At 36.9% G+C, this 26,349-nt stretch overlaps 1 protein-coding gene across 1 annotated transcript in view; it reads right to left on the bottom strand.

Annotated features, from left to right (window-relative positions):
* LRP6 (LDL receptor related protein 6) overlaps nucleotides 1-26,349 on the bottom strand; it is a 181,604-nt gene that overhangs the window by 138,683 nt on the left and 16,572 nt on the right. The window contains exon 2 of the mRNA XM_047740549.1: nucleotides 14,696-15,089. Within this exon, the coding sequence (XP_047596505.1) occupies nucleotides 14,696-15,089 (394 nt within the window). The remainder of the gene's footprint in view (nucleotides 1-14,695; nucleotides 15,090-26,349) is intronic.

Genomic DNA, 26,349 nt, shown 5'->3' with positions numbered 1-26,349 from the left:
CTGCCCTTAAAACTGGAGACAGACAAGCAAATCCAGAGAGTCACAACTTAAGGATCAGAAACCTATAAACAGAAACCTCCATGGGAACCAGTACCAGGGGAGGAAAACCTAAATTATATTTGACTTGTAAGAGGCTTAGTGTGGACAAATTTGAAAGTTAAAAATTCCAGAGGGAACCAGTCATGAGGGGGTCCTCACACTTTTGTAAGTTTTACCTCCAGGAACTCTACCAGGTCCTCACAGTGAAGATCAATGAAAAATCACCTCATGCTTCCAGCAGTGGGAAAGATAAGCTAGCCATTTTTAAATACATCAGCACATTTTATTCTTCTTAACAAGGCCTGTCCTCAAGAGAAACTATTTTACCACAGCCTAGCGGTTGGGATTTTATCAGGGCATAACTGACCTAAGAGAAGGGAATTACCCAACTCCAGCAGCCTGTAGCATCCTGCACCACCTAAGGGGTGGTAAAACAAACAAAAAAACAAACAAACAAACAAAAAACTAGGAAGCATTTGTGAAGCTCACAGCTCAGGAGCACAAGCTCACTAAAAGACTGAGACCTAATCTCAGAATTATAGAATGCTTCTCCTCTTCCAATTATCTCAACACTTTACTAAAGGCCTATTCAGTGCAATTCCTTTTACCCAGTATTTCATGCCCAGCTTTTAACAAAAAATTATAAGACATATCTAAAGGGAAAACAATCTTGAAGAGACAAGGCAAGCATCAGGAACAGACTCAGATATGGTAGGGATGCTGGAATTACCAGACTATGAATTTTAAATAACTATGATTCATATGCTAATAAGGACTCTAATGGAAAAGATAGGCAACATAAAAGAACAGATGAATAATATGACCCCAGAGCTAGAAATTCTAGGGACCAAAAAAACACTGGGGATCAAAAACACTGTAACAGAAATGAATGCCTTTAAACAAAAACAAAAAACAAAAAAGGTTTTATTTATTTATTTGTCAGAGAGAGAGGGCGGGGAGAGAGGGCACAAGCAAGGGGAGTGGCAGGCAGAGGGAGAAGCAGGCTCCCACTGAGCAAGGAATCCACAGCGGGACCCAGTCCCAGGACTTTGGGATCATGACCTGAGCTGAAGATAGATGCTTAACCTACTGAGTCACCCAGCATTCCCCAAATGAATGCCTTTAATAGACTCATTAGTAGATAGGACACAGCTGAGGAAAGAATCTCTGCCCTTACAGGTATATCCACAGAAATAGCCAAAGAGAAAAAAAGATAGGGGGGTGTGGGAAACAGAACTGTGGGATAACTACAAAAGATATAACATATGAGTGATGAGAATACCAGAAGGAAAAGAAAAAAAGGAATTTTTGAAGCAGTGATAACTTAGAATTTCTCCAAATGTCAGATACCAATCCACAGATCCAAGGAAATCACAGAACAGCAAAGCAGCATTAAAAACAAAGAAAAACAAAAACAAAATAAACAAACCAAAAACCTAAGCATATCATATTCAAACTCTAGAAAATCAAAGATATAGAAAAAAGGCTTGGGGGGAAAAAAAAAATCCAGGTTGAAAAAAAAAAAAAAAAACCACATCTCATATACAGAAGAGCAAGGATAAGAATGACATCTGACTTCTCAGAACCATGCAAGCAAGAAGAGATTGGAGTAAAATATTTAGAGAGGTGAAAGGAGGAAATCCTACCAATCTCAAATTCTGTGCCCTGCAAAATTATCCTTCAAAAGTGAAAAAAGACGTTCACAAACAAAAATTGAGGGTATTTATTGCCCATAGACCTACCTTGCAAGTTCTGCAAAGAGAAGGAAAATGACATGAGTAAGAAACTTAGGTCTACGTTAAAGAAAGGAAAAGCATTAGAGGAGGAATAAAGTGAATATAAAATAAAAAAACTTTTATTACAGAAGGGAGGAATTAGAAATATTTTGTTCCATTCAATTTTGCTGTGAACCGAAAATTGCTCTTTAAAAAAAAAAAAAAAAAAAGACAAAGGCTTGTCTATTTTAGTTTGCTGTTCTATAAAGCCTTGGTGCTCATTTGTAGGGTCAGTAAGATTGGTACCAAATCATCAACTGGAACATTTTCCCAAAGGCAGCTAAATTATGTGTCTACAGGAAGGAATAAGAAACAGAGCCTGAAAAAGATAAATGTTATTTCTAAAATGTAACTAGTGAGTATCTCCAGTAATGCAATGACCTGACAGCAGAATGAGACTCTGATTGAGTATTCTCCACAGTAGTCACACAGTATTTCTCCCTAGGGTTCAGGCTCAGAATCTGCCTTAAGAGACTTTGTCCTTCTCCAGGGAGTGCAGTAAAATGGCAATTTTACTCCTACAGAGTCAGAAAAGAAGCATTCATGGCACTCAGGGATGCATCAATGGAGCTGATCCAAAGGGAACAGAAGCTACTGAGCTTCTGAGTGTCCTCAAAGGACACTATGCAGGGATGTGATGCTGAAGAACTATAGCAGCTACTCTCAAGGATGGTACCATTTTGCAACTCAAGCTCATCATTCAGCATGAAGGGAAGAGTGAAGAGACTTTAGTGAGAGAAAAGAAAACACCTAAACGGGATTTGTCCTCCAAAATTAAACAAAGTATCTTCTGTATCCATTGTAGACAAAGAAGATTTACTCTGTAACCTAGGTTATGATTATCTGAGGACTTTTTTGGGTCAAGTGAGGAGAAAAAGTTGAGTTAGAGTATTTTAACTTTATCAAATGAATATCAATTTATATTCCTTAGTGTAAGTGTAGTCCAAGAAAAGACTAGCATGTTCTGCTCTCAAATATGTATAATCCAGACATGGTACAAAGATAAAACATCCCTACAAATGTAACAGACATCTAGGTACTAAAGAAAGTGAAGGTCCATTCTATGTGTCTGAAAGATTATGTGAACTAAGAAAATTACAAGTTTATAGAAGAGCTTTAAAAATTCCCAGTAAATGGGACACCTGGATGGCTCAGTCAGTTGGGCATCCAACTCCTGATTTCGGCTCAGGTCCTGATCTCAGGGTTGTGGGATTGAGCCCTGGGCTTGGACTCTGCACTGAGCGGGAAGTCTACCTCAGATTCTCTCCCTCTCCTCCTCCCCCGGCTTACGTGTACTCTAAAATAAATAAAAAGATCTTTAAAAAAAAATTCCCAGTAAACTTTTTTAACTTTCCAATTTTTTCAAATAAATTTATTATACACAGATAATTTAAAAACAAAATTGAATCCTTTAGGGATTTCTCTCATTTTTCAAAATACTTCTGACTTCATAATTTCCAGAAACAGAGTAGAGCTGCCAATACAAACCATCATGGGGGCAATGAATGTCAAATAAATCATCAAGAGTTACATCTGTGCTGGAAAGGTAAGGGAAGACTATTTCCAGCACTAAAATATATAGAAAGTCTGGCTCTAATTGTTAAGCTATGTAAGAGATTGTCAGAAATCAGGTGGGTTATGGGAAAAGGCACCTGTTTAAAGCCTGAGTGACATACCAAGGTATCAGACTTAATAAAGAGCAATATCTAGGTGTTGATATTCTTAAGAGAGCATTAATCTTTAAAGGGGATTGGGCACCAGCCAATAAGAGAGAGGTGTAAACTTTTTATTTAAAGATCTACTAGTATAATAAAACATTAGACTGTAGCAGAATAGAGATTTCAGGATGCAGGGGAAAAAAGATTCCTAAGGAAAAAAAATTCTCCATATTCTCTGTTAGGCTAGGACATAAACATTTTCTATTATTAGAATAAGGAATATTTGACACTGAGGCTTCAAACCTTCCCCTTAAATCAGCGATTAAAAATTAGACTACGAGGTTGGGGTGCCTGGGTGGCTTGACCGAGCACCTGACTCTTGGTTTTGGTTCACGTCATTGGTCTAATGGGTCATGGGATCAAGCCCAGTGTGGGGTTCCAACCCAGTGCAGGGCTCTGCACTCAGTGGGGTGTCTGCTTGGATTCTCTCTCTGCAACCCCCCAGTCACATGTATGCACTCTCTCTCTCAAATAAAAAAGTAAATCTTTAAAAAAAAATTAGACTATGAAGTAAACTTCTTGACTACATCACTTTATCTTTCCAAAAATAAAAAATAATTGGGGTACACAGTTAAGGAGTAGGTTTGGTTAGGCTTACTTCTTTTGTTTGGGCAGTTAGCCTAGCTTAGAAACCTATGATTACCTAAAAGTACTTAACAATAAAGTTGGTAAATTCGACTAGCTGTGTATATATTCTGCAAAGGCTTTTTTATCAGTATTATTTTTTCTAAAAGCTAATTTTAGTATCCTTTAGGAAATGCAAGAATATCTGATAAATATATCCTGTGGCTTCTCAAAACCCAGGCTATAGGCTCATATAGAAGAAATCTCTCTTCACCAACAATTATTACTAACTCTCCAATTATGTGGTCTATTTGGCCCCTAATTTATTTTGGCTTCAATGCGTTCTATTTTGGCTTTGACTTAAGAGAAGATAAACATTCTTACTTGATACTGAAGAATTAAATATACATGGTTACAGCGCCAGTTTAACATAGTATTCACATCTGCTATTCATCAAAAATCATAAACCAGTACCAGGTTGTTAAATGCTGCTCACTAGTTTCCATACACATGTAATTTTATCACTGTATCTGGCCTGATATTCACTGCAATACTTTCTGGAAAATAAATTTTAAATGAAGTGAAGGGTAGAAGACAGGATTTTTTTTAATTAGGAAGTAATTACAGTAAGTAAAGAAAATATTAAGTTTTCAAAACATCAAAATTTCTTATGCCAGAAAGTAAAAATATCTCAACCAACAATCAGTCGACATTCCAGCCATTTTATACAAATTCGTCTTATACAAATTTATTATATTCCAAAGCATATAATGTCTAAAATTAGGTAAGGGTAAAATAATAAATTTTCCAAAATATTCACAAACCCCTAATCTAGCATGTTACTCAATCTGAATCCAGTCTCCCCTAACAAAAATATTCAAAAATATTCAATAAACCTAAACTGAAGGGATAAACTTTCACCCTTTACAAGATGTAATTACACACAATGGTGGCTAATTAAGAAAACATTTAGAATTGAGTTATAAAAACTAAGTGAATCAGATCTATACTAGATCATAAATCACTTCATGATCCTTGAAGTTACTTATATAATCTACCTATAATTAAAAGAAGTCATTAATACACATTATTAGTAAGTATGAATAATGCTCAACTAGCATGTACATATATCCACAATAAGAAAAGGCAATATTTAAAAACATGAAAGTCAGAGTTTCTATTTCTGATAATTTAGTAACAAAATAACCAGAAATCCCTCCTTTCACAAAACCTCTAGAACCACTGGTTAGTCTATTTGATTTATACATTGCTATAGTCTGAATGTTTGCGTTCCCTCAAAATTCACAGGTTGAAGTCCTAATGCTCAAAGCTGACAGTATTAGCATGTGGGGCCTTTGGGAGGTGCTTAATTATGAGCACAGAGCTACAAAGCAAACCCTAGGCTGTTCCACTATGGGAGGACACAGCAAGAAGGCACCAGCTATGAACCAGGAAGGGGCCCTTACCAAAAAGGGACCACACTGCCATCTTATTCTTGGACTTCCTAGACTCCAGAACTGTGAGCAATAAATTTCTGTCATTATAAGCTACTAGGTAGTATTTTGTTAAAGACCCCAAAAAGACTAATACATACATATACACAAAATAAAAATACATAAACACTCATAAATGTACAGCTAAGGTATCTTGAAAGCAGGAGAAATCTACAGAGCCAAAAATGAACAGGGAGGTAAAAAACAGTGCATGTTTGATGCTACAACAATCCTGTAGGATTTTCTCATCTCAGAAACTGAAGGACTTGTGTTTCCACATTGAAACAGGAAAGATAAAGCCCAGACACATAAGAAGCATTGTGTTAGAAGTAAGATTCTTGCACAAAGCACAGACCCTCAGGGAACAATGAAGAAGAAAAATATGCCACTGGCAGAGAAAGGCAAAGAAGCTTTTCACAGTCTTGGCCTAAGCTCTGAAAAGGTGGGAAAAATCACCAAAAACTCTGTAACCACAACGCTCGCTCATATAGGTTTAGAATTTGAATTAATTCTCAGTACATAGTACAGGAACTTCTAACTCAAAAAAATAAACCTAAAAAGTAATCTCTGCTTGAATGAGATGATAATAGAGATGTACACATTTGTCAAAACTGCACGATTAAGGTCTATGCATTCTACTGTATAGAAATTATACTTTAATTTACAAAGAAAAAATAAAATTGTTCCTGGAAACACCCCTAGGTGTCTGGCAGAAACAAACTAAAACCTCTCCGGAGGAATATGCACCCCCATGAGGCCACTCAGGATTCTCGACAGCCCTTTTGAAGATCAGCTCATAAACCAAACTATATTACACCTAAGGAAACAGTTCACCTTAAGCAAGAATCAGCAAATATAACAAAGAACAGAAGTGAATTTCTAAGAACTTCAGACAACTGACCAATCTGATAGAAACTATAAATACTTAAGATGTTTAAAACACATAAAAAATGGAATACAATACATGGGATAAAACATCATGAAACAGTAACAAATATCACTAATGATATAACACAAAAAATGATCCTCAGTGTTAAAACAATCAAGTGATGAGGAAATGGATATTGGTATGGTACAGAAGGATCATCCCACAAATTATTCACAGGATACAAGAGGAAAAACTCAACTTTATAATAAAGATATTAACTTTCAGCATCTGAGCCTACTGAACAATCTCAGTATCACTGTTAACTAGGACAAGACATTATATACTTTCTGATGTGATGAATATGAAGTACTCAGTACTGTACTGCCTATGAAAGATTCATGACAACTGAAATCGTCACTTAAGTCTTCTATTCTAAATCTCATTTTATAAGAAATACAAAAGAATAAAATTAAGTTAAACACCACAAAAATCTCTTAGAAAATCCAAAATCTAAAACATTCTAATGGACAATCTTTCCAATAAGTCAAGGCTGAGAGAAAAAAAGGGAGGGGGATGGAAGGGATGCTGTTCTAGAGAAACTTAAGAGGCATAACCAAATGCAACTTGTGAACCTTGCTTTGGATCCTGATTCAAACATACCAACCATAAAGGACATTACTGAGACTATTTTGCATATCTGAATGTAGACTGAGTAATTTAGAATATTAAAGAATTGTTCATTTTGGAGTGTCTGGAAGATTATAGTACTGTGGTTATGGAAGAAAATGTTTTTCTCTTTTAGGAATGTAAAATGAAGCATTCACAACTGAGGGATCATTGTGTGGGTTTGCTTTAAAATATCTGAGCTAAAAAAACAGCCTAAATGTCTAAACATAAGAGGGTGGTTGAATGAACTATGGTACATTCACACAACGGAATACTATAATCATTGTAAAAAAGAATGAGGAAGAGCTCTATGAAATGATATTCAGGATGTATTGTTAAGTAAAAAAAGAGATAATGCCAAAGAGCACTTTAGTATGTTACCCTTTCATGTAAGAAAAAAAGAGAATATAAGAAAACACTCATGTATTAGTTCATTTGTGCAAAAAGGATTTCAAGAGGATAAAACCAAAAATTAGTAAGAGTAAGGTATCTATAAATAAGAGGGAACAGACAAGAGAGAAAGGGAGAATAGGACCAGGGTAGAAGGATGGGGAGGAGGGACACTACTCCCAGTCTAACTCATGTTATCTCTAACTCTCAAAAACGTGGCAACTGGGCTGCCTGGGTGACTCAGTGGGTTAAGCCTCTGCCTTCAGCTCAGGTCATGATCTCAGGGTCCTGGGATCGAGTCCCACATTGGGCTCTCTGCTGGGCGGGGAGCCTGCTTCCTCCTCTCTCTCTCTCTCTCTGCTTGCCTCTATGCCTACTTGTGATCTCTCTGTCAGATAAATAAAATCTTAAAAAAAAAAAAAAAGTGGCAACTGTTTCACGTAACTCCAATATAAATCAATACTTAAAATCAGCTAGGATATTGAGGCGGATATTCAAAATGAATACAAACCATGATAAATATATTACGAATGAATAATACAGCCACATTGCAACAGGTAAGAAAGAAATTACCCAAATAAATTTGGAAAACAGTATTTTGACTCTGCAGACAATAGTTTCATAGTATTGTACTCTAGACAGTAAATTTGTTGCTCACAAGAGTACAGGTTAGCAATTCTGAAATCCTTGCACACTATGAATAATATATGACAATCTATTGTGTATCTGATAAATATTTGATATTTATATTGATAAACCAGGTTTCTCACTGTCACAGAATTGACCAAAAAAGGAAAGGGCCAACACTATAATGTAATACTGTGGTGATGGATTGGAACTGGATTGTGGCAGAGATATCAACATGAACTCATGTTTTTTTAAATTAGTTATCTGGAAGACAAGTGAAAAAATAAACCACATAGTAGCCAAGAGAGAGACAATATGAAAGCAAGATCAAGAGGCATGGAGCACAAATTAGTCCATCATACATCAAACAGGAGTTCCAAGGGAATCTAAGGATGATGAAGGAAAAGTTAAGAAATAATGCGTAGTAAGTTTCTAGAACTATCAGATAACAATAATGAGTAGATTCCACAAACATGAATTCTAAGCAGGATATATAAAAATAGAGCCACAACTAGACACAGGGTAGGAAAAGCTACAGAGTATCAAAACATAAGAGATGCATAGGGGCTGCTTTTAAAGAACCAGGAAAACAAAACAAAACAAACAAAAAAACAGATAAAGTACTTACAAAGCAACAATAATTAGGAAAGACCAGACGTCTCACAGCAACAAGTAAAATCATAATACCCTCCAACAACTGAGTGAAAATAACCAACATCCAGATTCCATCGTCAACTAATTATCATTCAAGAATGAGGGCAAATTAAACACATTTTCAAGTGAAGACCAAGAGTTTACCATTAAGCAACTTCTGCTGAAAGAAATATTCAACAACATACTTTGAGCAGAAGGAAACTGAACCCAAATGGATTAAGTGGATGCAAAAAGCAATGGTAAAATATGAAACTGATAGAGTAAATCTAAAAACAAAGAATTTATAAAAGCCTCCTTTAAATAAAGCTAACACATTGCATTTTTAAAGTAATTCATCTTGTAAAACAAAACACACTGCTTTAGCCAGGTACTTTTCATGAAGAAAAAAGAACCAAATGTGGAATTGGAAAATCTCAACTAAGAATCTGGCTGTCTCCTATTTTAGCCAAGGCCTTGGTTTCTTCAGCCTCAAAGTGAAGGCATTTAGCTATAAGATCCTCAAGATTCCCGATCAGGTCTAGGATTTAATGGGTAGAAAACAGGCTTCCCCAGTCTACCAAGTCTGCCTTGGGTTCAGGTCATGATCCCAGGGTCCTGGGATGGAGTCCCCGCGTTGGACTCCCTGCTCAAGGGGAGTCTGCTTCTCCCTCTGCCTCTCCCCATGGCTTGTACGCGTGCACACTGGAGCGTACTCTCTATCGTGTGCATGCATTCTAATAAATAAATTTTTTTTTTTAAAAAGACAATGATTTTATTCCTATTTCACAAATTAGCTATCTGGCAAATTCCTCCTTCTAAAATCTTAAAGGCTCAATGGCACAAATACTTGGTGCCAGTCAAAACTAATTTACTACATTTCTAAAGAGCCAATCACAGTAGAATAGAGCAAGGTACATAAGACCACCAAAATACAGAAAGCCAAAACTCAGTTAAAGGTATCCTATTCTTGAATCTCACAAAATTTCATTCTTCTTTCTACTAAGGCTGAATTAAAAGATCAGTGCTAGGGGCACCTGGGTGGCTCAGTGCATTAAGCCTCTGCCTTCAGCTCAGGTCATAATCCCAGGGTCTCAGGATCTCCTCAGCAGGGAGCCTGCTTCCCCCTCTTTCTGCCTACTTGTGATCTCTCTGTCAAATAAATAAATAAAATCTTAAAAAAAAAAAAAAAGGAAAAAGAAAAAGGTCAGTGCTACAAGCAAGGAAAGCTCTTCTTTAAAAAGCAAAGCTATTAAGAGACAGGGCTAGGTAAAGTCATTTAGTTATACTACAAATATTCCCTTTCAATGTTTCTTCAATAAAAGTGGGCCTGAAGATACGGGACATAAAAAAATTTGTCTACATAATTACAACTCAGTCTAAGAGAGGGTAATGGATATCACTAGATATAAAGAACTAAAAATTGGATGAGGGTTGTTTTTTTTAAGTAAAGGGAAAAACCCTACACTAACATTTGAGAATACACATATATACACATACTTATTTATTCTCAAAAAGTTGTTTATGTGTTTTTCCATTGTCAAGGGCTTTGAATCATATCCCAGAGACTGGTAAAGCCAAGCCAATACTCCAGATTTCCTGGATTAGTGGCTGTTCTAACACATTTCTCTTAAATTTGGGACAATCTCAAAAACCCCACCACCAAACTATACTGAATCTATGTAATCTGCCTCAAAGTAACTGGCTACACTTTCATTGTTTAAACAAAAAGAATCTTTTGAAATTTTAAAGTATTTTCTAATTTACATCCAGTGGAATCAGCAAACTGGTGTTAGGGGTCAAACAGCCATAAAAAAGGAGGTTGAGTACGATGACTTATACAATAAGGACAACAGAAACAAAATTTCAAGACTCTCTTCCATACAGCGCCTAGCTGGCTCAGTCGGTTAAGTGGCTGCCTTTGGCTCAGATAGAGTCCCACATCGGGCTCCATGCACAGTGGGGAGAAGCTTCTCCCTCTGCCTCTGCTCCTCCCTGCTTGTGTGCACTCTCTCTCTCTCTCTGACAAATAAATAATAAAATAATATAAAACTTAAAAAAAAAATCTGTTCTGTAGAAACACATTCTAAGTGTAGCATACCTAAATAATGGACTTGTATAATGTCCATAATTGTAAAATAAAAAATTTTAAATAGATACAAAGTACTTATTTAAATATCTCACTTTTCAAACTTAATGTTTTGGACTAAAGTCCAAAAGAATAAAGTGACTTGCTGGCAAATAAGAGATCTAGATGTGACATGAAACAAGCTCTACTGTCTTGATAACTTGAAACAACTAAAAATCTTAAATATGCTTTAAATAAACAATTGTAATCAAAACCGTTCTGGGGTAGAATTCATGAAATGATGCTAAAATTTGTACTTGCTTAGAAAATACTTTCTCCTCTAACAACGAAAACAGGATTATGAAAGGAAGTATAAGGTCCGGTTGCTCAAAAATATTTATGGAACACTCTTATGTGGCAGGAATGATTTTAGTCAGCTGGAACACACCAGTGTAGAAAATACTTCTAAACATACTCAAGATATGACAATTATGTGTGTGTGTGTGTGTGTGTGTGTGTGTGTGCATACATACGTACATACATATATACATACATACTTGTTAGGGAAATTATACATTTTTTTTCCATTGTGTTAGTTCTGCAAGCATTTCTAAAGCAGAACTTTTAGTGTTATAAATATTCCTGATGATAAAAATATATTTTAAAAAGTATCTCTCAAAGCTGTTCAGTATGAACTCACTTCAGACTGAATCACTAAAGTTTAACTTTTTAAAAAATATTCAGAGGAATCTGGAATATGTACAGATATCCTTAATAACAAAAAACCCTTAAAACTACTTTATTTGTACCTGAAAGAGCTGGCCCTCAACATCACTAAGATTAGTTCAGTCATTGTGGAACAGACTAAGAAACTCCACAAGTAGAGCAGTCAAATAGTCAGGAATTACCTCACTAAAAGGATACTGCTCTCTGTAAGTATGTTTGTTCATCCCTACAACAATTTCTATACACAGGTTTTCCTGTTCCTTATTCTGAATTCTACACTGCCATCACTCAAAAGGAAAAAAAAAAAAAAAACTCAGACTAACAGAGGCCAAATTTCAGGAGGGAAATAAAAATCTTCCTTCAGTCTAGGCTAAATGGACTGATTACACAAAGAACTCCATACATCCAAAAGCACACAGATGTCTGCACTAGTTCCCAGGGCTCAAACAATACCAGTCATTCAATAGCTTTCCTTTTACATAAGCTGATGTGAGAGAGTTCAGTCAGTTCTTCTGAACCTTATAACCCAGGATACTGGAACTCTGATAAAGCCTACACTTTTCTTCAGCACTGTTTTCATGTACTTTCTCTGGAAAGTAAACTTCTTTTCTCTCCCCAAAAATAAATCTGGAAATCATTTCTTCTGTTTGATAAGTGATGTACTCAATCTAAAATTACTTTTCCAGTAAAACCACAATCCTTAACATAAATCTAAGATCAACACTAAAGACTGATAGAATGTATTTTTAAATGCATGAGTTTAAAATATAATTTTACACTCCATCATGCTAATTACCAAATGTATACCATTTGGATGCATTCTATTAATTTTCAGTTGTGTAATTTTAAAAATAGCCACATGACACATAACTTTCCAAAAATTAAAAAAAGATTTTAAGAACGGGGGGAGAGTAATTTTCACACATTCATACACATAAGCAACACTAACCACAACCATCAAAAATAATGAAAAGAATATTTCACTGAGTACTTGACCAAAATTTAAGGCCTCAAGAAAAAGTGTTCACTGATTATCCCTTAGAAACTTAAATAACACTACTTTCTACCTTCAATGCACACTTTTATTGATTCTTTCAATAATATTCTTGATCAGCTAAATCACTGGCGGTTTCTCACCTTCAATGCTGGTAAGTATCATGGGTAAACTAAAGCCACAGAAACTCTAATGTATTTTTTAATAGTATGATAAACTTACTCCCTAAGACACTTATCAGATCTGACACCAAGAAGTAAAGCTCATTACTTTAGGATACAAAATGAGAATGATTCGTTTAATCATTAGATGATTAGATCCTGAGTAGTCAAGACTTCCCTATAAATTCGGCTCCCTTGAATATGTACTATCATAAAATCATTATTCCTTGAAGAAATGATCTAAATGCTGCTATGGAATTGTGGTAACCAAGCTATATTATCCACCCCTTCTCCGTAAAAGCTCCTGTGGCCCTTCCAATTCCCTTTAACACTCTTCCTCTCGCCACATACATACTGTATAATACAAATAAACATGCTTTTGAAGAAGGAAAACTTCTCTTGTCCAAGTTTTCTGTCCTTAAAAAGACTGTAAATCCTTAAAAATATTCCCTCCTCCCTTCCCAACAATAGTACAAAAAAAGCAGAGCTCTAAACATACTATTTAAAAGATATTTGGCTAAATTGCCATCACCGCCCTTACAGTTATAAGATTAAATTTGTCAAAAACAATTTAAGAAATATTTCTCTTTTCACCAAAGTACTATTCCCTAATGACCACTGAAAGCACCAAAACCCTGTGTATTCTATAAAGCAGTAACGTCACAAACATTTCAACACTCTCTGCGACTCACAAACTGTTGGCAAAACAAAGATTCCATTTCTCAAAAGTATCTTGCAAGTTCTCAACAACCAAATTTTTCATCAGTACAGTTTACTGCATATCCAGCATCTCTGACCTCCTCCTTGGGACAGTCAACCCTTTTTCCTACCATGAGAGCCACAATATTTTCTGATGCTTTATTAAGAGACCATCTGACTTTAGCAGATACCTCTTAATGTCCCTCTAAAAAATGTATTTTTTATATATTATACAAATTACATATAGGTGTTCCAGAACTTCTCTCCCTAAAGTTTCACTACAGTATTACCCACATTATCTTTCAGGGACAGACAAATCTTTTCATTTTCCTACAACATGGCATCTTCTTTAAACTTTGTCACCAAGTAAGGCCTGATTCCAAGACAAAGGAGCACACATAAAACTTTCTTTCATTCCCCCGCACCACATTCTATTACATAATATTAATCCACTCCCTTCTATAAATGTATTTTAAAGCATTCCAACAAACTTGAAAATCAAAACAGAGTGTTAAGATGGTCATTTGCAAGTTACTTATCTTTACATTTTAAAACAATTACAAGTAACTCATTTCAGGTTAATGTTTAGTAATTTAGCATGACAGACTCTGGCATAAGAACATATTCAATAAACAAGTATCAAGGAATGGTATATGACAGAAGTGAAGCATAGTAACAGAAGCATGTGATGACAGTTCATATTTTCTAATGGGATTTACTCATAGCTTGAGGTTTTCCTTCTCTTTAGAAAATAAACCTTTAAACCTTTACAGCACGTATATGTTTAACTAAATAGAAATGAGTTAACAATTTAATTTTTGTTTTTCATTCAATATTGACATATCAAATAATACTTCAAAGTTTAATAAAAAGATACCAGTATAACAAAATGACTGCATATACACTAAAAGTTGTAAGATCCGTAAGACTGTTTTACATTGTCTTGAGCTATCAAATACTACTCTTGTTAGGTCTTCATCCCTTCTTCTCTACCTTCTAATTATCCTCTCATAATTATTAAATGCAAAAACTCTATCTATGGCTATCTCATAAGTAATGTCAGAAACACAATTATCACAAAATTTACAGAAACATCTCACTTGAAGAACACAACGTAATTCCCCACATTCAAGTCTACTTGACAAAGAAGCTCAAAGAATCTGAAATTTAGTTTTTGATTTTCTTTTCTCTTGGGGATGGGGGTGGGGGTTGTCTATGCTAGCAAATGGAAACCAGGAAGCAGATGCAAAATGGTCTGTACATTGCACAAAACTTACCCACTTGAAGGATCTAAGGCAATAGCTCTGGGTTGATCCAACTCTTGCCAAAATAACACTTTACGTAAAGAACCATCTAAATTAGAAACTTCAATCCGATTTGTTTCAGAATCTGTCCAGTATAATTTTTCTCCAAGCCAATCACATGCCAGCCCATCAGGGGACAATAATCCAGAGACAACAACATTCTGTACACTCTCAGTTTTGTTAAACTCTGTTCGTTTAATGGCTTCTTCGCTGACATCACTCCAGTATATCAAGCCATGACCAAATACAAAGTCCACCGCAGCTGCATCCTCCAAGCCTCCAACTACAATTGTAGCATTCTCTTTGCCATTTGTAGCATCAACCAATCGCAAGTCCCGTCTGTTTGCATAAAGCAACAAAGGGGCCGCTAGAACAAAAAAAGAAAAATATGTAAGTAAAAAGAAAGGAAATGTAATGGTTCCTATAAATTGAGTTTCAAATCAACATTAGTGAACAAATACTATCAAAAATAAGAGTAAATAAATCTATAGAAGACTGTCTTAAAGTCTCTTCACAAACAAAATACTATTTTTGCAGCATTTAAATACAAGAAGTTGCAAGAGCAAGGAAATAATTCTACTAGGTCAGTATTTTCTTATTAAAACAGTCTGTCACATAAAATTAAAAAGTTTGGCCATACCAAGAATTCAAAAGGATATGGAGCCAGTGGAACACTCACACTCTCCTGGGGGGAATGTATATGGTGCAGCCACTTTGGATAAGAATTTGACAGTTTCTTAAAAGGTTAAACATACATCCTACCATATGATCCAGCCATTCCATGCCAAGGTATTTACTCAAGAGAAATAAAAATATATGTCAATATAAAGACCTATACATAAATGTTCATAGCAGCTTCTAGGAAATAAGGCCAAACTGGGATCAACACAAATGTCATCAACAAATTAATGGATGAACAAACTGTGATATATTCATACAATGCAAAGTATTGAACTATTTGTACACGTAACATGGGATCTCATATAACATGTGAATCTCAAAATAATCATATACAGTGAAAGAAGTCAGACACCCCCCAAAAAAAGTATAGATTGCATGACTCCATTTATATAAAATTTTAGAAAATTCAAATTACTCTATTGTGAAAGAAAGCAGATCAGTGGTTGTCTGGAGGTAGACAAAAAGGGTAAAAAAGAAAGGGATTATACAGGGAGAGATTACAAAGAGGCACGAGGAAACCTATGGGTAATAGGTGTATTATGTCTAGGAGGACAGTTCGAGAGAGGTATATTTATCAAAACTTATTAAATACACTTTCCATATGCACAATTTATTGTATTATCAATTATATCTTAATAAATCTGTTAAATAAACAATCTGGCAGAGGCCGTTTTTAACACAACTACTTTGTTCTGTTTTCCATTATTATCAGAGTGATCTCTGGGGGCACCTGGGTGGCTCAGTCTGTTGAGTGGTTGCCTTCAGGTCAGGTCATGATCCCAGGGTCCTGGGATCAAGCCCCGCATCCAGCTCCCTGGTTGGAGGGGAGCCTGCTTTTCCCTCTCCTTCTGCCTACCACTCTGTTTGCTTATACTCTGTCTGTCAAATAAATTTTAAAAATCTTAAAAAAAAAAAAAAATGATCTCTGAATGAGACCTAATATCAAAACTAAATATAAGGCCTATCCTAAAGAACTAATACTTAACTTTGAAAAGGCTGAAACTGGTAGAATTGTAAGTTGTATAAATTCTATGGTTTGGGGAGTTTTTATGTATCTTTTCCAAGTTCCTGACATGTACTTTCCTGGCATCATTAGTAATTAAAAATCTTGAGTGCAACTATCCAAAAGAACTTTCTCTGATGATAGAAATATACTCTCCACTGGGCAATACAGTATCCACTGGCCACATGCTAGAGAGCACTTAAAATGTGGCTAGTGTGACTAAGAGATTAAATCTTTATTTAACCTTAATTCATTTAAATTTAAATAGACAAGTGGTTGTATTGGATAGCACAGATCTAAAAGCTGAGATGAAGAATACAAATGAGGGGAGGAAAAATAATAACAGAGTTATGCAATAATGTACACAATCTTCTCTCACAATTACTTAACTAAAGGTCTAAAGCTGTGTCATCCAAAGGCAATACCAAGTACCATTTAAAAGTAACCACTACCTTAAGAATTTAATTTCAAAAAAATTATGGTGCTTAAAAAAGTATGAAGAAAAAAGTGATGTTTATCCAGTTTATGAATCTATAATCCAATTTATGGATTATGGCTGCCAAGTGGAGTTATAAAGTCCACGATTTTCATCTAGAAGTATAACATGAATTTCCCTTCTAAGCTTAAATCCATCTGTCTTAATCAAAAACAAACAGGTGGATAGTTTTTTTTTTAAAGTGACTAAGAGCCCTGTCTGCTTATTCTGTTTATCTAATACTGCTTTTGGCAAATTAATAAATTTCCCTCACAGATTCACTTTTAACTAATTTCATGCCTTCATTCAGCACAATGATTTATGAGTACCCAGTGTCCATTGCATACTGAGCCCTTCATGCTATGAACCAATTACAAAAATCAGGAAAAGGGTCCTCATTAGTTAGGGGCACAATGCTAAGCAGGCTAACCAACTGCCTGAGAGAACTTACAATTTAAAATCCAAAAGTGATAACAATCTAATATTCATTGAGCATCTTTCTTTATGGCACTATCCTTGGAAAACTGTGTAATAAATCTGTATGGGGCATCAGGTATTAGCTAAATCTGTTTATGACTTTCAAGTCAAACATTAATATTTCTACTGAATATTTGGTCTACAAAATCCAAAGAACCTTTCTGATCACTTAAGATCTCAAAAGGCTTCTACATACAAGGTGTAAAAAAAGAGGGCTGAGATTGGGGGATGAGTTAACTTCTTTTAACTGAGCAGTACTACTTATAATTAAGATTTCTAAGGGTCTATTTGTAGGGCCGCCCACCCGCCTCAGTCAGTAGAGCATGTAACTCTTGATTTTGGTTTTGTGAGTCTGGAGTCCCATGTTGGGTGTGGAGATTACTTTAAAATCTTTTCAAAAAAATAAAGAACACTGTGTGAACTTACCAACTATTAAAAGGAAATCCAGGGTTCACCCTGTCTAACCACCCTTCTGATACTTGAATACTTTCTACAATATTACAACCAGTATCTACTCAACAATATATTAATGAGATATCTGAAAGGTATAATTTGATTGGTAATATTGTTTTAATCTATGAAAGAAATACAATGGATACACACACACACACACACACACACACAAACATACACAGTTGTAGCATATATGCCATGCATTCCATTAACTTCCATTCCAAAGAGCTTACCTTCTAACTTCCTAATAGCCAGATAATCCAAATATCTGCCAACATATCCCTTTAGTAGAACCTGCATAGATGCTTAGGAATCCTCATTTTCCTTTATTAACTTCCTACCAAACTTTCTCTAGTATCCTTTCTAAACTTTTTCTGCTTTCCTAAAGAAAAATTCCATGCCTTGAATCCTTCCATCTCAGATCATCTCCTAAAATCTCAGTGAGACAGGAAGCAAGGTAAATATCATATATCCCCAACATCTTAATTTGAACTTCTCAAAAATTTCTATACATCCCACCCATCCTCCTTTATCTTGTCTTCAGACACAAATGACAAGTTACCTTTTCTCCTTTTTATGGTTGAAGCAATATTTTTGATTCAGTCTCTCTACTTCCTCTCTGCAACTTTGCTCTATGGATTATTCCCTATTTCTTGTGTCTTCAATGGCTCCTGCCAGATGCCTGCTATGAAAAAACTTTGTTCTAATAACCCTAACTTTGCTACCACCAAGAGAATTATATTTCTCCTAGCCACAAAATCTTACAATATTAAATACACTTCATACTACCATCTTAGTCTAACTTAGACTAATTTCCCACCCGTCACTCACCTAAAACTGCTCTCGCCAAGTCTCCAGAAGCAAATCCAGAGGCCTTTTCTCAGTCCTTATTTTTGAACTCTATTTAGCAACAATGTTGACCATAACCCTACCTACGTAAAATTCTCCCTATACTACATTTACTTGTTTTTCTGGTCATGCTTCATCTGCTTTTTAGTTTCAAATCTTCCTCCCACTTCTCAAATATGGGTATGCCCAAGATTGTCTCTTGTTCCAGAAATGTAAAGAACAGAAGAGCAAATCTGCAAGTTTACCTAGTCAATAAAGCAACTCTATTCAGATAATTATCAAATCATCATCATTTCCAGCCTAACCTTCAGTACTGCACCTGTAACATCTTGTTGGCCATCTCTTCCATACATTAAATTAAATTCATCACCTCCCCCACAACCTGTCAAAAACTACACACATACACACACATATGTGTGTGTGTTTGTATATATCCATACATACATATACATATACATATACATAGATATATCTTCAAAAGTTAACATTTTCCTAATCTTATGGGTACACAGTGGACACCCTCTTTGACATCTCCCTCTTCCCCAGTCTGCCAAATACTGTCCCGCTGACTCTTCTTTAGCATGTCCTTAAATCTGCTTCTTTTCCATTTTCAGAACCACTATCCTACTCTAGACCTTCATGACCTTATGCCTAAACTACCTTAATGGTAAGTGATCTCAACACTCTCCCACCATTTTCCACTTTTAGTACTTCTACTTGATCCAACTCAAAAAGCTTTCTGATTTCCTTTGCCTAACATAAAAAGTCTCAATACTTCAGGCCACCACCAGGTGACTTCTACCTAAGACTCTAACTTAATTTTATAGCCTCTGCATCATACAAGCTGGTTTTGAACAGACTGACTGTGAGGACATCATACTACATTACTATAGCAAATTCATTTTCCTGCCCACTCCATACCTCCCTTTCATTATCCCAGCAAGCAAGCTCTTCAAGGCCGATTCAAATCTTATCTATTCCATGAATCTTCCCAATTGCTTCAGCTTTCCTTCTTTGAGCTCTTACAGTCTTTCCCACTTTTCTGATATTAGCATTTTCAAAAAGATATTTTCTACTTCAACTAGGATCTCTGCCCTTTGGGAACAGGAGCAATATAACTAAGTTTATCCCCAATACATAGCAAGAGTTCACTGCCCGACAGTGATATGGTAAATATATCTACTAATATCCAAAAGGAATTCTGCAGAACCTGATCTAACAATATATTTGTCATAAACCCAAAAGGATTTTACATTAATTCTGGCCAAGTGTTCACAAATGCCCATTACTGACCTATTGACTTGTTCAAAGTTTAGTAAAGCTAATCTCCTCCCCACAGACCTCTGAACTTTTTAGCAAGCTCTCAGCTTAAGCAAAACACAGAACACCCTCTCTTAAGGACTCATTCTGAGGTGACCACAAGAAAAAAACACCTCCTGTTAAACTACCATGGCCATGTCATCTCCTAACTCCCACCAGCTTATCCCACTCTCCCAAAAAGTTCTTCATGGCACTATTCACCTCCAGAGAAAAGTCTTTTTGTGCTTGCTCTTGAGACACCTATATATCTTGTGGTCAGAATATTCTACCTATTACAATAATCTTTTCAAATAATCTCCCTAAGTAGGGATTTATTTTTGATATTTGTATGTTGACATGACTTGGATGGTTGGACTTCACCAGTGGACACACACAACCCCCACTTTGATAATGATATTTAAATTCCTTTCTTGTCCAGAGATTCATGTATCTTTCCTCAAGGTCAGCTCCTGAACCAGTGCTCCAGACATCTAGTTTGTTGCAACATGGTACTTTGATATTTTCCGGTGAAGAAACCTTTTTCTTTGGCTCTTTGAGAATCACACCCTGACTCCTGAGAACGATATTCCAGCTATTCTATTATCCCTTGACTCCTCCAGTGGAGATTACAGTGGGAATTTCCTTGGCTCATCACAAGGGAATATAGGCACACCTCATTCATTCGCACTTCACTTTACTGCACCTCCCAAATACTGCATTTTTGCAACTCTGCATCAAGCAAGTCTATTGGTGCTATTTTTCCAACAGCATTTGCTCACTTCACGTACGTATTTCACATTATGGTAATTCTCCCAATATTGCTAACATTTTCATTATCATTTTATTTGTTGTGATAATCTTTGATCAGTGATCTTCAATGCTACTCCTCTAATTATTTTAGGGCACCACAAACTGCAGCCATATAAGACAACAAAATTGGTAAGTGTTTTCTGTGTTCTGAATGCGTCACCAACTACACATTCCCCTCTCTCCCTCTCCTCAGGCCCCTGTATTCCCTGAGACACAGCAATACTGAAATGAGGCCAATGAATAACCCTATAATGGCCCCTAAGTGTTCAAGTGAAAGAGTCACAGATTCCTCACTTTAAATCAAAAGCTTGAAGTGATTACACTTAGTGAGGAAGGCATATCAAAAGCTGAGAGAGGCTGAAAGCTAGGCCTCTTGCACCAGTTAGCCAAGGAGTGAGTGCAAAGGGAAAGCTCTTGAAGGAAATTAAAAGTGCTACTCCAGTCAAGATAAAAATGATAAGAAAGCATGACAGCCTTATTGATGATATGGAAAAAGTTTTAGTGGTCTATATAGATCAAACCAGCCACAAAATTCCCTTAAACCAAAGCCTAACCCGGAGCAAGGCCCAAATTCTCTTCAATTCTATGAAGGCTGAGAGAGGTGAGGAAGCTGTAGAAAAGTCTGAAGTTAGCAGAGGTTGGTTCATGAGATTTAAAGAAAGAAACCATCTCTGTAACAAAAAAAGTGTAGAGTAAAGCAGCAAGTACTGATATAGAAGCAGAACCAAGTTATGCAAAAAATGTAGCTAAGATAATTAAGGAAGGTGGCTACACTAAACAATAAATTTTCAATGAAAACAAAACAACCTTATATTGGGAAAAGATGCCATCCAGAACTTCTACAGCTGGAGAGAAGTCAATTCCTGGCTTCAAATCATCAAAAGATAGATTGACTCTCTTGTTAGGTGACTCTAAGTTGAAGCTAATGCTCATCACCATTCTGAAAATCCTAGGGTGTTTAAGAATTATACTAGATTTACTCTGCCTGCTCTGTAAATGGAACAGCAAAGCTTGGGTGACAACACATCTGTTTACAACAGGGTTTACTGAATGTTTTAAGCCCACTGTTGAGACCCACTTCTCAGAAAAAAAATGCCTTTCAAAATATTACTGCTTGTTGACAATGCACCTGGTCCCCCAAGAGGTCTGATGGCAATGTCCATCAAGATTAATGCTGTTTTCATGCCTGCTAACACAACATCCATTCTGCAGCCCACAGAGCAAGGAGTAGTTTCAACGTTCAAGTCTTATTATTTAAGTAATATATTTTGTAAAGCTATAGCTATCGTAGACAGTGATTCCTCTGATGAATCTGGGCAAAGTAAACTGAAAACCTTCTGGAAAGAATTCACCATTCTAGAGGCCATTGAGAATATTCATGAATCATGGAAAGAGATAAAAAATATAGGGGCGCCTGGGTGGCTCAGTGGGTTAAGCCGCTGCCTTCGGCTCAGGTCATGATCCCAGGTCCTGGGTTCGAGCCCCACATCGGGCTTTCTGCTCAGCGGGGAGCCTGCTTCCTCCTCTCTCTCTGCCTGCCTCTCTGCTTACTTGTGATTTCTCTCTGTCAAATAAATAAATAAAATCTTTAAAAAAAAAAAATATTAACATTAACAAGAGTTTGGATTCCAACCCTTATGGATGACTTTTAGAGGTTCAAGACCTCAAAAGAGAAAATAACTACAGATGTGACAGAAATGAGAATGAGAAGAAGAACCTAAAGGTGTGACTGAATTGCTGCAGTCTCATTCAATTCAAAAAACCTGAACAGCTGAGGAGTTACTTCTTACAGATGAGCAAAGAAAGTGGTTTCTTGAGATGGAATCCACTCCTGTTGAAGATGCTGTGAAGACTGTAGAAATGACAACAAAGGATTTAGAATATTACATCAACTTAGCTGATAAAGTAGCATCAGGGTTTGAGAGGATTGACTTGAATTTTTTAAGATTTATTTACTTGACAGAGAGAGAGAGACAGCAAGAGAGTGAACACAAGCAGGGGGAGTGGGAGAGGGAGAAGCAGGCTTCCCACTGAGCAGGAAGCCAGGGCTCTATCCCAGGACACAGAGATCATGACCTGAGACGCTTACCAAGTGAGCCACCCAGGCACCCGGACTGACTTCAGTTTTTAAAGAAATTGTACTATAGGTAAAATGCTATCAAATGGCATCACATGGTACAGAGAAATCGTTCGTGAAAGGAAGAGTCAATCAACGCAACAAACTTCAACTGTTTTCTTATTTTAAGAAATGAACACAGCCACCCCAACCTTCAGCAACCACCAACCTGATAAGTCAGCAGCCATCAACATCAGGACCCTCCACGAGCAAAAAGATTACAACTTGATGAAAGCTCAGAATATGATCAGCATTTCTTAGCTATACTTTTAAAATCTAGGCATATTTGTTGTTTTTTTAGACATAATGCTAATGCACACTTAAAAGACTATATAGTACAGTGTAAACATAACTCTTATATAAAACAGGAAGCTAAAAAATTCATTTGACTTCCTTTGTTGCAACAGTCACTTAACTATGGTGGTCTGGAAGCAAACCCACAGTATCACAATGTACACTTGTACTCTTTCCCAGTTCCTCTGAATTCTTTTTTTAAGAGTTTATTTATTTATATGACAGACAGAGATCCCAAGTAGGCAGCGAGGCAGGCAGAGAGAGAGGGAGAACCAGGCTCCCCATTGAGCAGGGAGCCCGATGCGGGGTTCAATCCCAGGACCCCAAGATCACGACCTGAGCTAAAGGTAGAGTCTAAACCCACTGAGCCACCCAGGCGCCCCCCTCTGAATTCTTATTTATGATTTAATCATTTAATCCCATAAGAAACTCATTCTGTTGAGCACCCTCCCTCCTCCCCCACTGACTGCATGCTTCACCATTATAGCATTAATTCAGTCCCGTGTCTTCAAAAATGGCAAAACTTTACTCTCTGGCAAATAAATAAAATCTTTAAAAAAATAAATTTTTTTTTAAAAAGGCAAAACTTTACTAGAGACAATTTAGAACTTCAGTGTCCTCCTTGCAAAACTTGGCACCTCCCCAAACTGGTTCAGCTAAAACCTCTCCTCTCCCATCACCCTCTGTTCTTCTTTCGTCCTTTTTACCACCCTCAACCTTCCTGTCAGTTTCCTTGAATCCTTTATCCATCCTCCTTTAGTACCCCAATCTCCTCCAACCCTCTATCTACCCTATCAGACCTTTCCCTTCCTACTCCAACCCCTCAACTCCTTATAGTCACCTGAGCATTAAGCTCCCTTTTCCCTACTAGAAACTCATAAGGGGCTCTCAGGGACCTGACTTAAAAATATGAATTGGAGGGGCACCTGGGTGGCTCAGTCATTTAAGTGTCTAACTCTTAATTTCAACTCAGGTCATGATTTCACAGTCATTAGACAAAGCCCTGTGGTGGGTTCCACACTAGGCATGAAACTTGCTTAAGCTTCTCTCTCCCTTTCCCTCTGCTCCTCCCCTACCACTTGCATATACACGCTCTCCTACACTCAAAGAAAGAAAGAAAGATGGGGCGCCTGGGTGGCTCAGTGGGTTAAGCCGCTGCCTTCAGCTCAGGTCATGATCTCAGGGTCCTGGGATCGAGTCCCACATCGGGCTCTCTGCTGGGCAGGGAGCCTGCTTCCCTCTCTCTCTCTCTCTGCCTGCCTCTGTCTACTTGTGATCTCTCTCTGTCAAATAAACAAATAAAATCTTTAAAAAAAAAAAAAAAGAAAGACAGACAGACAGAAAAACTTGGGAGCAGGTTGGATCTTTTATCTGCTCAGATGAGCTCTGAGATATCTAGACACCCAGATAGCCCTTGGTCTTCAGTCTCTCACCCAAAATTTGGTACACAGTCTCCATAAGATTACACATGAGGGAAAGAAAGTCTTAAAAGATTTCCTCCACAAATACTGGTGGAGACACTTCAGTCCTCATACTGACTGAGCAGGTAACCTCAACTTGCCCCATCTGCCAGAAACACAACCATGGTAAAAATATAGAGGAAGAATGAGAGCTTTTATATAAACTACCAATGGGCTGAAACTTCCAAACTGAAGCTATAGGCTATTTATTTGTGTCTGTTTGTGTGTTTAGATAGATAGATAGATAGATAGATGTTTGCTGCAACTGTTTTTAGCTGAAGAGGCAAGCAGAGCAGACCAGGACAGGTCTAGAGGCCTAAGGAAAGGGCTTGTCTTTATCTCAAGAGCAACAGAAAAAGGTACTAAACATGACCACTGGAAAAGATTGACCAGTCAGGTGAAACAGATGTGGAGGAAGAAGCTGGAGAGGCAGCAAAATTAGGCAAATCAATGACTTGCAGCACTCCACGCAAAAGAGTGATCACTTAAACCAGGGTACACACGGGTGATGGGTGGGAGTAGGGCAGGTGTCAGTGAATTGCTGCTTAGAGAGAGACTACTCTCAATTCCTTACTGTGGAAATGAGCACAGATGTCTAGAGAGGTCAACTGACCTCTCCAAAGTCCCGTATCTAGACAGGATAGTGCTTGTGCTGAAGCCATGTTCCCTGACTCCAATACTAGAGGTATGGAGGGGAAAGTAGGTCACCACGTCTTTCACACAGTACGCTTAAAATAAACGTTCTTCTTATAATGATATGGTCAAGTTAATAATCAATATTAATCAAAATGTGAGCAATGGCACTCAAGTAGCCTTTTTTTTTTATTTTATTTTTTATAAACATATATTTTTATCCCCAGGGGTACAGGTCTGCGAATCGCCAGGTTTACACACTTCACAGCACTCACCATAGCACATACCCTCCCCAATATCCATAACCCTACCCCCCTTCTCCCAACCCCCCTCCCCCCATCAACCCTCAGTTTGTTTTGTGAGATTAAGAGTCACTTATGGTTTGTCTCCCTCCCAATCCCATCTTGTTTCATTTACTCTTCTCCTACCCCCTTAACCCCCCCCATGTTGCATCTCCTCTCCCTCATATCAGGGAGATCATATGATAGTTGTCTTTCTCCGATTGACTTATTTCGCTAAGCATGATACCCTCTAGTTCCATCCACGTCGTCACAAATGGCAAGATTTCATTTCTTTTGATGGCTGCATAGTATTCCATTGTGTATATATACCACATCTTCTTTATCCATTCATCTGTTGATGGACATCTAGGTTCTTTCCATAGTTTGGCTATTGTAGACATTGCTGCTATAAACATTCGGGTGCACGTGCCCCTTCGGATCACTACGTTTGTATCTTTAGGGTAAATACCCAGCAGTGCAATGTTGGGTCATAGGGTCAAGTAGCCTTTTGATAGGGCCCCATGTGGGAGACACACCCACCAAAACTTCCCTAACGTTTAATCTTTGTAACATTTACATACAGTATTTTTATATTTTTAAGAACAGTTTAACATGTATAACTCCATTTGGTTTCATGACTTCCCTATGAGGGTTTTGGGTCAGGTGTCCCTTCTTTGCTGGTAATTAAGAAAACAAAGATGCAAAGAAATGATCTATCCATGGTCACAGAGCCAGTAAGTGAGGAACCTAGATTTCTTCTGGGTTCCATATTTTCTTAAAAGAACTGCTCATTCTG

Source organism: Lutra lutra, chromosome 8 (genome assembly GCF_902655055.1).
Source record: "Lutra lutra chromosome 8, mLutLut1.2, whole genome shotgun sequence".
NCBI lineage: Eukaryota > Metazoa > Chordata > Mammalia > Carnivora > Mustelidae > Lutra > Lutra lutra.
This window is presented reverse-complemented; position numbering and strand designations above follow the sequence as displayed.